General features: G+C 47.1%; 1 protein-coding gene across 2 annotated transcripts in view; it reads right to left on the bottom strand.

Annotated features, from left to right (window-relative positions):
• The window catches only part of NDRG3 (NDRG family member 3), a 392,953-nt gene that overhangs the window by 253,221 nt on the left and 127,609 nt on the right, over nucleotides 1–12,123 (bottom strand). For both annotated transcript variants that reach the window (XM_086932352.1, XM_086932351.1), the window contains exon 7: nucleotides 4,920–4,980. In XM_086932352.1, the coding sequence (XP_086788478.1) occupies nucleotides 4,920–4,980 (61 nt within the window). The remainder of the gene's footprint in view (nucleotides 1–4,919; nucleotides 4,981–12,123) is intronic.

Below are 12,123 nucleotides of genomic sequence, written 5' to 3' on the forward strand. Positions count from 1 at the left end.
GGGGAGAGCCGGTGGTGGGAAAAAACATGAATAGATCCCACACCGTACAATCCAGGCACCGGGTTTGAAAGGACACATAACATGAGCATACTGTCAAATAACAAGAATGGGCGGATTAGAACAATGAAAGCAGAATGAACCTTCTGTGTCTGAGTGAAGTGAAAATGTTACCCCGCTGAACGGGCAAGCAACCCAGAAGCCCTACCTGAAAAAGTCCTCGCAGAACAGTGAGGATGGGCGGGCATTAAGGAATCTGTGGCTAGACAGTCTCTACCAGATACATCGTTACGGAAGGTAAGTAACTCGTCCATCCGATAGAGGCATCTAGTCACAGATTCCTTAACTTAGAATAGATACCAAAGCCATACCCAAGAGGAAGCGGTCTGCGACTGAACTCCATCAAGTTCCAGAGAGACCTAAACCGTCAAAAAGGTGACTAAACAAGGTGGGAACCACAAGCCAGCGCAGCCACACCAGACCCTGAAGCTCAGACAAGAGCGGAAAACATTGGGAGGCAAAGGCACCACAAGCCGTACAAGAACAGCATGAAAAACCCCAGATGTATACCGGGTGAGCGAAAGAAAACACCCTAGATATGTTGGTGTGAAAAGAACAGGTTACAACTTCGGAAAGAAGTGGACCTGAACCCTAGGGTCTGATGGATCCGCAGGATCTGGCGTGACGACCGCAAGTAAAACCCAGAGAGATGGCAACTGGAATGACAGTCCGTGCATACCGGGCCAGTATGCACGACAGTGGAAAGAAGCACTGTTGAAACATCCACCAGTGAAAATACGTGGGACAGCATGGGCAGGATGTTAAATCATGGCAAGAAAGTGCTGGTAGTACCAGCAATTGAAGACACGCCAGTACACAGTCTGTCTGTGACAAGACATGTGGAAGGGCCGACAGCAACCAGCAGAAACGCCCAAAACAGGACTAAATTAAGAAAGATAGTCAAATGTAAGACCGTGAAATACATAAGCATACTTTGTGGACACTAGAACCACACAAAGTATAGGAAAGACCCTCCTGTATGGTAGCATGAGCAGCCTAGATGCGAGACGCAACTGCAAGAAGGTAACCGGTAAAAAGGACACCAGGCAAGCTGGACACCCACATAAGAGCTCGTAGTAGGAGAATACCGGGTCAAAGACCACAGACACCGCATGAAGGAACGTTGCCTCCTGTGTAAGAGCATAGAGCAGATTTATAGTAAGAAGAAATAAACTCAAAATGAAGCTTAACACAATAAAAGACTAGGGCACGTGAAAAGTACCAACAGGTACGTGGAAGCTGAACTGGACAGGGCAATTTCCAGGCCCGTAACCAACATCAGCTCCCCGCCCGGGAAAAGCAACGATCCCCCCCGCAAGACAGATGAGGTGATGGAGCCAGACACAATAGTGGAAACAATGAGGACCAACCAAATGGTCCAGGGACCCAAGAAGCGAGTATCCTGAAGAGAACACTCCCCTTGACAGTGTTACAGTATGAACCCAAAGCAGAAGTGTGGAAAACACCTGTGCATAAGCAGCAGGGAATGTGGAAAAACTCCAGTTGGGAAAGTGCCCAGAGAACGAGGGCATAAGGCAATGTACAGCAGAGACGTACATAGCAAAGCCACTATCTTCAAAGACAAGCCCAGTAAGGGCTGACCATAGAAGCAACAACGCAAACACCCTATGACAGCAGATATACCAGGGTGCACTCCAAGTTTGTGCCAACACTAATAAGCATGCCGCACAGCGGCTTTTTCCTGGCGCAAAACGATGACAAGGCGTCACCCGTGAAAGAACTGCGACTGAACTGCACAGAACAAGGGCCTCAACAGACAGCGGTCGGCAAAAGAAGAGCAGCAATCATGGACAAGAGGATCACTATGACGCTGAAAAACGATCCCGTCAAGGCATAGGCTGTACTGTAAGTGCCCATATACCGAGGGTAAGAAGTACTACAGGCAACTGGAGCCAAACTGTAACCGAAAGTGCAATAGAGCGATGCTAACGTTCGGATCGCAAAACAGCAGAAAGGATGGACAGCCTGACCCACAGAAGGATGTTTGAGGAAGACTCCATAGGAGCGTACAAAGGCTAAGGCAACTACCCAATAGCCAGACAATACCCCACATAGGGTAAGTTTCCCCTGCGAGTGGAGTCCTCTTGAGCAAAGCACACATTCAGAGGACTGAAAAGAAGACTGAACCAGCCGTCCGGCTGTACTGAACAAATACTGAGATGGCGGAACAACCGCCTACACTATCTGGCACTATGCAAAGGACCCGGGACATTTTTGAAAACCAAACCAACAAGGCAACATCGCCTATGCAGAAGAACAAGATACTAGAAGGCAGAAAATCAAGAGTTACGGCAGTCTATATACATGAGGCGGGAGACTGCGGAATCTGTGTGGCTGTCAAAAAGGTCCACACAATTGAATGGTGGATCTCTAAGAGCATCCCGAACATTGTATGGGAAACGACTGTTGCGCCGCCATGCATGGCGGCGCAAAGCCACAGACCAAGCAAGAGCCCTACCCATAGAGTCAGTTGCATCAAGGGACGATCGAACAGAAAATTGCGCCATTTCCCTGCCATCAAGAAGAAGGGGATGTAAGTCTGCCTGTGGCCCTTCTGGAGAAGAAGGAAGAAGGATCTCGACTAAGTCCCAAAGGGCAAAGGAAGCGCGTGCGAACATGCAAGATGTATTTAAAGCGCGGATGCTCGCACTGGCAGAGGCAAAAAGCTGACGACCACATGTGTTCAACCACCTAGACTCCCTGGTGGGATCTAACAATGGCAAAGCGGAGGAAGGCAGCAAGCCAAAAGCTGCCTGAACAACCAGACCCTGAGCTCTAGGGTGAAGGGAGAGGCAGAGTGGATCATCCGGGGCAGGACGTTGTCAGCAAGCAATGGCCCGATCAACAGGTCACCAGAGGAAGGCCTCGCCTAGGGGCCAATCAGGAAGTCAAATAAAGATCCCCCAAGGGGTAGCAAAGGCTCCACTTCAATAGGCTCCATGTGGAGAAGATCCAGTAAAGGATCAGAAGGCAGGGAAACCAAAGGGGTTTGAAATCGAAGAATAGCTGCCGCCCTGTGAATAGTCAGTGCGTAGGCAGCACTAGCTTCAGTCGCAATTCTGGGAGGCGACAATAAACCATCGGTAGGAGAAGGTTAGAGACTAACCTGTCCACTAGACAGTAGAAGTGGAGGAGCCCGAGGCTGGTCTGAAGGCCACGCAGCACTAGGTACCTGCACCATGGGGCAATGAAACAACCTCGACCCGGGGAGTCTAAAGGAACATTAACCTCAAGTAAAAGAGAAGGCGTAGACGCCGGCACTGGTGTCGACCGATGCAGAGTGAGAGTCGTATGGATGACCACCAGAGGGTACTCAGCCTGGGCACAGTCCGACTGCTATCCCACCGCAATATGCGTGGAGGAAAGACGTTGACAGGGCGTTGAGCCTGGCGCCGCCTCAGACGCCAGCGCAGGAAGCCTAGCAGGGCTCTGCGGTGACTGGACAGGTGAGCTAGACGTGTGACTGGGATTGCCCACTGGGCCGTGTCCCGTCTGTGTCGTATCTACTCCAGAACCGGAGTCGACGAACACAGCCGGCGCACAGGACAAATCCACCTGCGAGGACCCTACATGAGTGCCTTCCACCTCATTGGGACCCGAAGAAGCACCAGTGAGAGGGGGTGACCCAGAGAATGAGTGAAGTGCCTTTGAATAAGCCTCCATTTGGGCCCACCTCGCTCCAACTCCCGGGAAGGGAAGGTATGGAGGAGACGACTGCCCGAAGCCCGTGCCTGGCGAGGAGCGAGAGGAACGAACCCCAGCGTCACACGTATGGGAGGAAGACCTACTCGGCTTACGCTTGTGCTTACCCGCCTCTGAACGACGTCCGAGGGAACGACATCTGGAAAGGGCTGATCCAGAGAGGGAGAACGGCGAAGCGAAGGTGCCGGGCCGGACAGCCGTGCAGCCAGCAATTTCATGCAACGCTCCCTCGAGGACTTGGGTTTCATTTGTTGACAGACGTCGCACTCTTTGGAGTCGTGGTGCACTCCCAGGCACCACATACAGATGGCGTGAGGGTCCGTGAGAGACATCTGGCGTGCACAGGTCTCACACACCTTAAAGCCCGAAAGCATCGCACACTGTTCCGTGACGCAGAAGGATCAAGAAGGCCCAAAACACAGGCCAAGGAATAGCTGGTTTCCCAGCATCCGCGTTGGGACACGGAAAAGAAAAACAGAAGTCAGCGCGACGGGAGGGGCATATATGGCTCCGCTGACATCACGTTCATGGACGACGCCATGGCGGATGTGATGTGTCGCCCCGGTGCGCAGGGGTGCTGCTGCTGTAAGTTTTCCGGAAACAATCTGAAGCCTAGGGATATTCTAAGTTAAGGAATCTGCGGCTAGATGTCTCTATCGCATATAATGAATAAAATTAAAAATAAGCAGCGCATCGTCATTTAATTTTTCAGTGATCAGCTGGAGGTCTTGGCATATTCACTACACAAGCAGGAAATTGTCTCCAACTGCCATGACTAATTTATGGAGGGAGATGCTGCAGTACAAGTATTTTACTCGTTAAAAAGCACTCATATGAAAGTCATGCATGTACATGTTTCAGACTCTCCAAAGCCCAGCAGAAAATGTACTAGTCATGCATAAGGTACAAACCGCCAGACAAAACTGGAAACATTTCCCAATGAGATTATAATATAGCTTGTACTCATTAAAACTAAAATCGAGCCAGTGTAAATGTTTGTGATTAATGTAATACACAGTCATCCAAACCTTTGCTCTAGGCAGTACTTACTTTAGACAAAATGTCCCCACAAATGTATTGTGACAGGTGATGTTTTCACCTCCCTCTAATCAAGGAAATTGTAACATAAATAAACTTACTGCGAACTGAGTTAAGATGTAGGCTCCGGCTCCAACACCAATTCCAATAATGCTTTTCAAGCTGTAAATCAAAAACAATGATGGTAGGATGCAGGTAATTCTGCAATCAGGTGATCAAACAAAGTTAAAATAAAAAACATGAACATTTACAGGTTCAGCAGCAGTGGCACGAATTAGTAAAACCCTTGCACAGCAACATTGAATCTCCAAAAAGAGAAGGTTAGTGTTCAAGCTCTAGTACTCAGCCTCCTTCACACCAGATTTTCAGTAGGAGCATAGAACCACATTTAGAATAAATCCAACGTCCAAGTTACCTTCACAAACTCTGGGCCACGCAAATCAGAGTTGCATGCCTGCGTCTTACAGTATGAACATATGAAAATATCCAATATCACCTTTGCTCCGACTATCTGGGATTAGATGCAGGATCCTTTTTAATTCTAGCATTTTATGACTCGGGTGTACTGTAAGGACAGTTCATTAAGAGTTTGACCTCTGTGGAAGAGCCTATGTTCTACACAACATACTACCATATTCATCAGGACAACGGGACGAATACATGAAATAATATTAGTTTAGGTTTCCTTGTCCCAGTCCCTACAAATCGGGGCGGAGCATCATCCCTTAGTCTGCTGCTAAACTCATTTCACAACTCTCTCAGCAGGGATGGAAGAAAGGGTAGCCTAGACCACTATTCCTCCTGTTTTGACAGTCTTCCAGTAGATGCTTAAAATAAACCCCATTTGTCCAGGTTAATGTATGTGCTTAACTATCACACTAGACAACTAGCTTCAGGAAAGATGGCAACTCTTGTTTGCACAGGATCCTTTATCTTGCTGCTACCTTTAAATCTTGGCATAGAAAGGCTGGCTTCAAGAGGCTCCCCTGTAGCAGTCTTGGATTGCATCGACTTGAGGACAGTTGTTGGGATGGGGTTTGACTGGTCCTTATGCACGTAATTGGTCACTGCCAAGAAAAGGTGGCCCCTTAACCACATGGCTGCTAGGCGTTTTCCCGTCCTGCGCTGAAAAACCAAAAGGACCATTATTCATGACGAGCTGGCCTTGTCATCCGCGCACGGCAGGTAAGCGCCATGACGAGCCCAGCTTGTCATTAGCGTCGAAGGGGTTAATACAGATATATTGGACTCCATTGTAAGTTATTCCACCACAGGGCTCGTGATTTACTGACAAGATTGAGAATTTCTAGATGGAAGCATGCATGGCAGCATTGTGCTCATTTCTCATGCTTTCAAATCTTTCTCACCTCCCGAGGCTGCATCCTCCACTTTCCACTCGGATAACCTCAAAGCAAAACTCAACTGGTAGCCAGATGCTGTATAGCACTGTAATGCCTACCAGAACTAACATCAGTAAAACTGCCCCAGCAGTATCTGGATGAGACTCTCAATTACCCCCTGCCCTTGTTCCCCAACTGCCCAAACACTCATCCAACAGGGCGGAAAGGCTCAGGAAGCTGGAAAGTATTGGAATGGGCTCCTGAGAAGCAGAGAGAGACTAACAAAAGAAGGACCCCTCACGCACCATGAACCATGCGCAGAATGACAGGCAAAAGGGTCTGTAAGGGAGAAGAAAATTATTTAGGGCTTTATCACAGTCAAGATATTCAACTACTACCCCTAAAACGAAAATGTGTTAACATACCAGGAGACTGGGTGGGCTGGAACAGCTCACAGAGTAGGCATACAAAAAAGGGGACTATACAACTAAAGTGTGCAGCTCATTATAACAGCAACAACCTTGTTTATGACCATAGCATCCCTACCGTTGCTTGGAAGGAACTTTATTTAGCAAAATTAAGACCAAGTGAAACTAGCCCCTGATGTGAAAACATTTACAGATACATTTCATGACTACAGGGGGCAATTCATGCGATAGGAGTGAACAAAGATTAACATGCTTGAAAATCCTGTATTTCTAGACAACACTTGAGATGCACACAGTTTCAGGATTTGTTTTTCGTTTTATCAAAAGATTGAAATTACATTTTATAATCCATGTTTAATAGTGCCTCGCTTGAACTTGCTTGGTGAACCAAGTATTGTGTCAAGTAAAAAATTAAAAAAAGGCACCATGGCTCCATCTCTGCCTCACCTACACTGAAACAAGCAAAGCATCTACAACAGTGTTCCTCAGACTGGGCCACAAGCAGATTTTTGGTGGGCCGCGAATGTCTTAGCAATAAATGAATAGGTCTTTAAATTGTGTATCTATCTTGTCATGTTTGCGGAGCATCAAAACAGAGGTCAAATGTCAAGCTATATTTTCTGACAAATTGCTGCTTTTTAAACATTAAGATTGGGGTTTACAAACAATTTTCAGTCAGAAAAAGGAAAGGAAAGTGACAATCTTGCCGGTGTACAGGAGTGTAAAAGGAAAGGTTGAAGAATGTCAGTTATTTACATTTTATTGTTACAAAAAAATAAGTAACCTGTACACGTTCAGCAGTTAGGAAAACAAAAATTAAACTTTAGTTTTGCAGACCTGTGGTGTGATGGGCACAGATTTTAACAGGATGAAAACAAATCAAGATACTTTACTTGGGGGTGCACAAATGACAAATATCCACTGAAACCAGATTTCCACAGATAATGTGTGCGATACAGTTTTATCAGTAAAACTGCATGTCTGTGCATTTGTTGTGGCCATTTCAATAAATACGCAATACATGTGCTGTCTGTGCACTACTACACAATGCTTTTTAAAAAAACGCAAAATCTAGTAATTGTAAAAATATGAGCATGGTTACAAACCGTTTGAGAACCACTGACCTACAACATTAAAAATCCCAGTTTATTTCGTATTTTAATGCAGACTAAACCAGTTTTTCATCCCTGAACAAAAGTCCTCCTCATTCATCTTCTGAGACACTAACCATTATATTACATCTGGTAATTGCCACTAAACATTTAACATCCTCATAATCTTCACAACAACCATAACTGGCAAATGCTTATTATTCAAGCTGACTAGCCCTAGCTAGGTCTCTGAAGCACTATTGACAACACGTTGGCGTTGTTGGCCCTGTAAGTGGGTAGCCACCAACTAGAACGCCGCTTAGCCTGTTCTGTGGTATTCACTTGCATGCTTGGTTAAATGTTCTGCCGTGCTTAGACTGGTGTCAAAGTGGTGATGTACATTGGGTGGCCCACTGCGTGACTGAGCTGTGGCTGTTATAATATCTACGCTTTGTTTAACCAGCCGACTTAATTTCAAGGAACAACATGGCTTATCACCAACTGAAGCTTTATATAGGCGTCGAGAACTGCTACTTCTCTGAAAGAGGCATGCTGACAAGAGGTACTGGACCCCATGGCAGTGTAACAGTGCAGCACTACACTGCACAACTAAACTGCAAAGTCACTGGATGCGGAATTACACCATGGGGCAGCTGTGCATGGCAACCCAGAGCACACCTACACATTCTGCAATGGCCCTGGTAGGTCAGACTGTGGCATTTCACGACCAGAAGCTCCTGGTCTTTCAGTGGCAGTGGAAAGTAAGTTGGACACTGTCCTGGTGGTCCCTGAGCACACACGGACATCCCTGGGGGCAATAATCAACAATGTTGCCACAGAACTCACGCGGCTGCATGCAGATCGCAAGCTTGCTGAAAGAGTCAGCTCGGCGTAACAGACCATAGCAGACATACAGCCAAGAACCCAATCATGGAATCTTCCATGAACACCCAACAGTGTACACACAAATTGGAGTAAAGGGCTTAAGATGCAGTGGGAAGGTCCAGGAGGAACAATATCCGTATAGCAGGATTAGCAGAGGAGATGGAGGGTCGAGACGCAGTTATGAACATAGAGCGCCAGATATGAGACCTTCATCCTCTGCCTGCTCTGTCACAATATTTGTCTATTGAGCATGCACACCATTTTCCTGTATGTAGGCCCCTGCCTGGTTCCAATTCAAGTCCTCTAGTGCTTAGAGTGCCCCATTTCCGAGATTCGGACTATCCTGCACAAAACTAGAAAACTCTCCAAAGTTACAATAGGAAGCTCCCGTATTAGTTTTTATCCAGATTACACTAGTAATTGCAGTTCAGAATCAACAGAACACATTCCTTGCAGTGAAGCGACGTATTCGGGAGCTAGACTTGAAATTTGTGCTTCTTCTCCCAGCGAGCATTCGCGTGATTGTGGGGGGTAACACTTCGACTCCCTGGAAGGTGCATGGCAGTGGCTAGAGTCGTACAGCCACCATGTGGCTCAACTACAGCAATCAGCCATTTACATGAACCAAAGTAATTACAGAGGCTGCCGCCACAAACGGATGTCTTAATAAGTGAAGCTGTGATCATTATCCGTGCAAAGCCCCGCCATAACCGGCTACCAACCATTACACTGGATCAAGTTGCTGAACTGGTAACTGTTAATGTTCACAAATTTGGGGGTTATGCATCCTGCTTCCCGCCCTCTGCAAACCACACATAGATATGCTAGTTGATTGATGACTTCACATTATGTTCAGGTTCGGGCAGGTGCTCAATTGGTGCTCTGCTCATCTGGTATTCAAAGGTTCTTTCTGCCTTCAACTGTTTTGTAGGTTACACTTCCACATGTTGTACGGCCTTTTCGCAGTCTCTCTTTGTTGCGTGCAATACCAGGTTTCCTCGTATACATGAAGATTTAGCTCCATGATGCAATGCCGCCTGTTGCTTCGCTTCTACAGTGATTGAGGTACCGGCATGGAATTTGCACTGTATCCACACTCCTGCATGTTGCTATGCAATCTACTCTTACCTGAAGAGTTACTCCGTGCCTTTCGCTTTGCTGCAGTAGTCCTATTAGACACCCAGAGGCGGCTAAACTCTAGCATCAGTGGCAGGTTTTTACCACTGATTTCCTCCTATGCCTGGGGCACGATGGTCTGACTTAGACTGGGGGTTCTGTTTATAATGGATGACGTGATTATAGACTGAGGGTAAGTATACCATCATCTACAGTAGATTAGAAGGCTGCGTGTCCTTATTGGTAGCCTCTTTGCCCCCAATACTGTTCAAACAACATATCTACATGCTCTTTCTGGGGTTCTTTCAAAATGGGATGGGATGGGATACCGTATTTGCTGGGAGGGGTTTTTAATAGTATACTTGAAGTCAATCTAGACCACTTGTTTCCTCCACTACTCCGTAGTACTGCTTCATCAAATGTGTGTGTACTCACCAGATGGCTACAAAATTGATATCTGGTGCATTTGTAATGTCACAAGGTATATTCTTCTAGTCTGCACCACACTCCCTTCAAGGCAGGAGCGATTGGTGGGTACATCCAAATAGCATAGGTCAAGCAAACCAATTTCCTGGGTCGCACCCATTTTGACCATAACCTGCAATATTTACAGTTTGCATGGGTGGCGGGCACTCTTCCGAATCTCACTTAGCACTTGCAACCAGCAGCCCTGAAGGCCCAAACTTTTTGCCCCCCCATGGGCACAGCCATAGATGAATGTTTCGACTCTAATGATGCCACTACTCAGGTGCTGGTCAATAGAGTTGATGTGTTGAAAGTGACGCTGTGTGGCATGTGCATCGGTCTACGCTGGAACATCCACCAAAATCTAGAAATTGACATAACATATGATACTGAAGCGGTTGTGCTTGGAAAATGCAGCAGTCAGTGACCCCTCTGGGAGGCCTTGCCAGGTAGAAGCACAGGAGGGAATGTGCAGCTCTCCTAGAATGATTGAGATGCCACAATTCAGCTGCCCACTTGGCAAAAACTCATGGTAAAGCCGATAGAGCGTAGTCTCTCCTAGCTTGGTTAATACATCCAGATCGCCCATTGCCCAATCAGGGGGCTCTGTTCCACTGAGGGTCCTCTTATTTACTCCTAGAGCGAGATTGATGATGAGCTGACCCACCACTAAGCATCCATCTTTTGCTCATTCACTGCTGCGGCCCTAAAGAACAAGTTACTTACCTTCGGTAACGCTTTTTCTGGTAGATACTATATCTGCCTGTGGATTCCTCACCTTGTGAATATCCCCCTTGCGTCAGCAACATTCGGAAATTCTTTTCGTAGCCTCGCGCCGACGTGGATAGGACGTCACAGAGACACGGCTCCGCTCGCGACTCCGCTGACGTCACCGACGCCTATAATAGGCCCACGCTGGCGTGATGACATCAGTTCCGCCCTTTTTTCCGTGCCATCGAGGCACACGGACGGACCAATGACATAAGCAATATACACAGTATACACAATAAACAATTGCCAAGGAGAAAAACACATAGTGTGGAGCAAATGCAAGAAAGCAAATAAAGCAACTCCTTAACAAATCAATATAATACAACAGCTCTGGTAAAGAAGAGTGGACAACGGGGAGGCGGGTGGGTCAGTGAGGAATCCACAGGCAGATATAGTATCTACCAGAAAAAGCGTTACCGAAGGTAAGTAACTTGTTCTTCTGATAGATACATCTGCCGTGTGGATTCCTCACCTTGTGAATAGAGTCCCACAGCAGTCCCCACTCCCGGAGGAGGGTGTCCACTCTTCTAAACCAGGAAATCCTGAAGGACAGAGCGCGCAAAGTGACCGTCCCTCCTCACTTCGGTATCCAAGCAGTAATGCTTCGCGAAAGTGTGGAGGGAAGACCAAGTTGCCGCCCTACAAATGTCCTCCACCGGAACACCTCTAGCCAAAGCTGAGGTTGACGACTTAGCTCTAGTGGAATGAGCCCTAATACCCTCTGGAGGTTCCTTACCGGCCAAAGAGTAGCAGATCTTTATACACAGAACGATCCATCTTGATAAAGTTATTTTATGGACCGCTCTTGCCTTCTTGCAGCCAGCAAAGCCAATGAAGAGTTGGTCATCCAAGCGACAGTCCTTAGTTCTGTCCAAATAAAAAGACACCGCCCTCTTAGGGTCCAGACGGTGTAACCTCTCCTCCTCCTTGGAAGGATGTGGGGGAGGATAAAAGGTAGGGAGGGTAATGGATTGACCAAGGTGGAAAGGAGTCACCACCTTAGGAAGAAAAGCAGCCCTGGTCCTTAGAACCATCCGATCAGCATGTATGGTCAGGAACAGGGGCTTGGAACTTAGAGCTTGAAGCTCACTCACCCTCCTTGCCGAGGTTATTGCAACGAGGAAAACTACCTTAAAGGTTAAAAGTCTCATAGGACATTTATGAAGAGGCTCAAAGGGAGAGCCCATCAGAAAGGTCAAGAGAAGATTC

This window comes from Lissotriton vulgaris, chromosome 7, assembly GCF_964263255.1.
Source record: "Lissotriton vulgaris chromosome 7, aLisVul1.2, whole genome shotgun sequence".
NCBI classification, from domain to species: Eukaryota; Metazoa; Chordata; class Amphibia; order Caudata; family Salamandridae; genus Lissotriton; species Lissotriton vulgaris.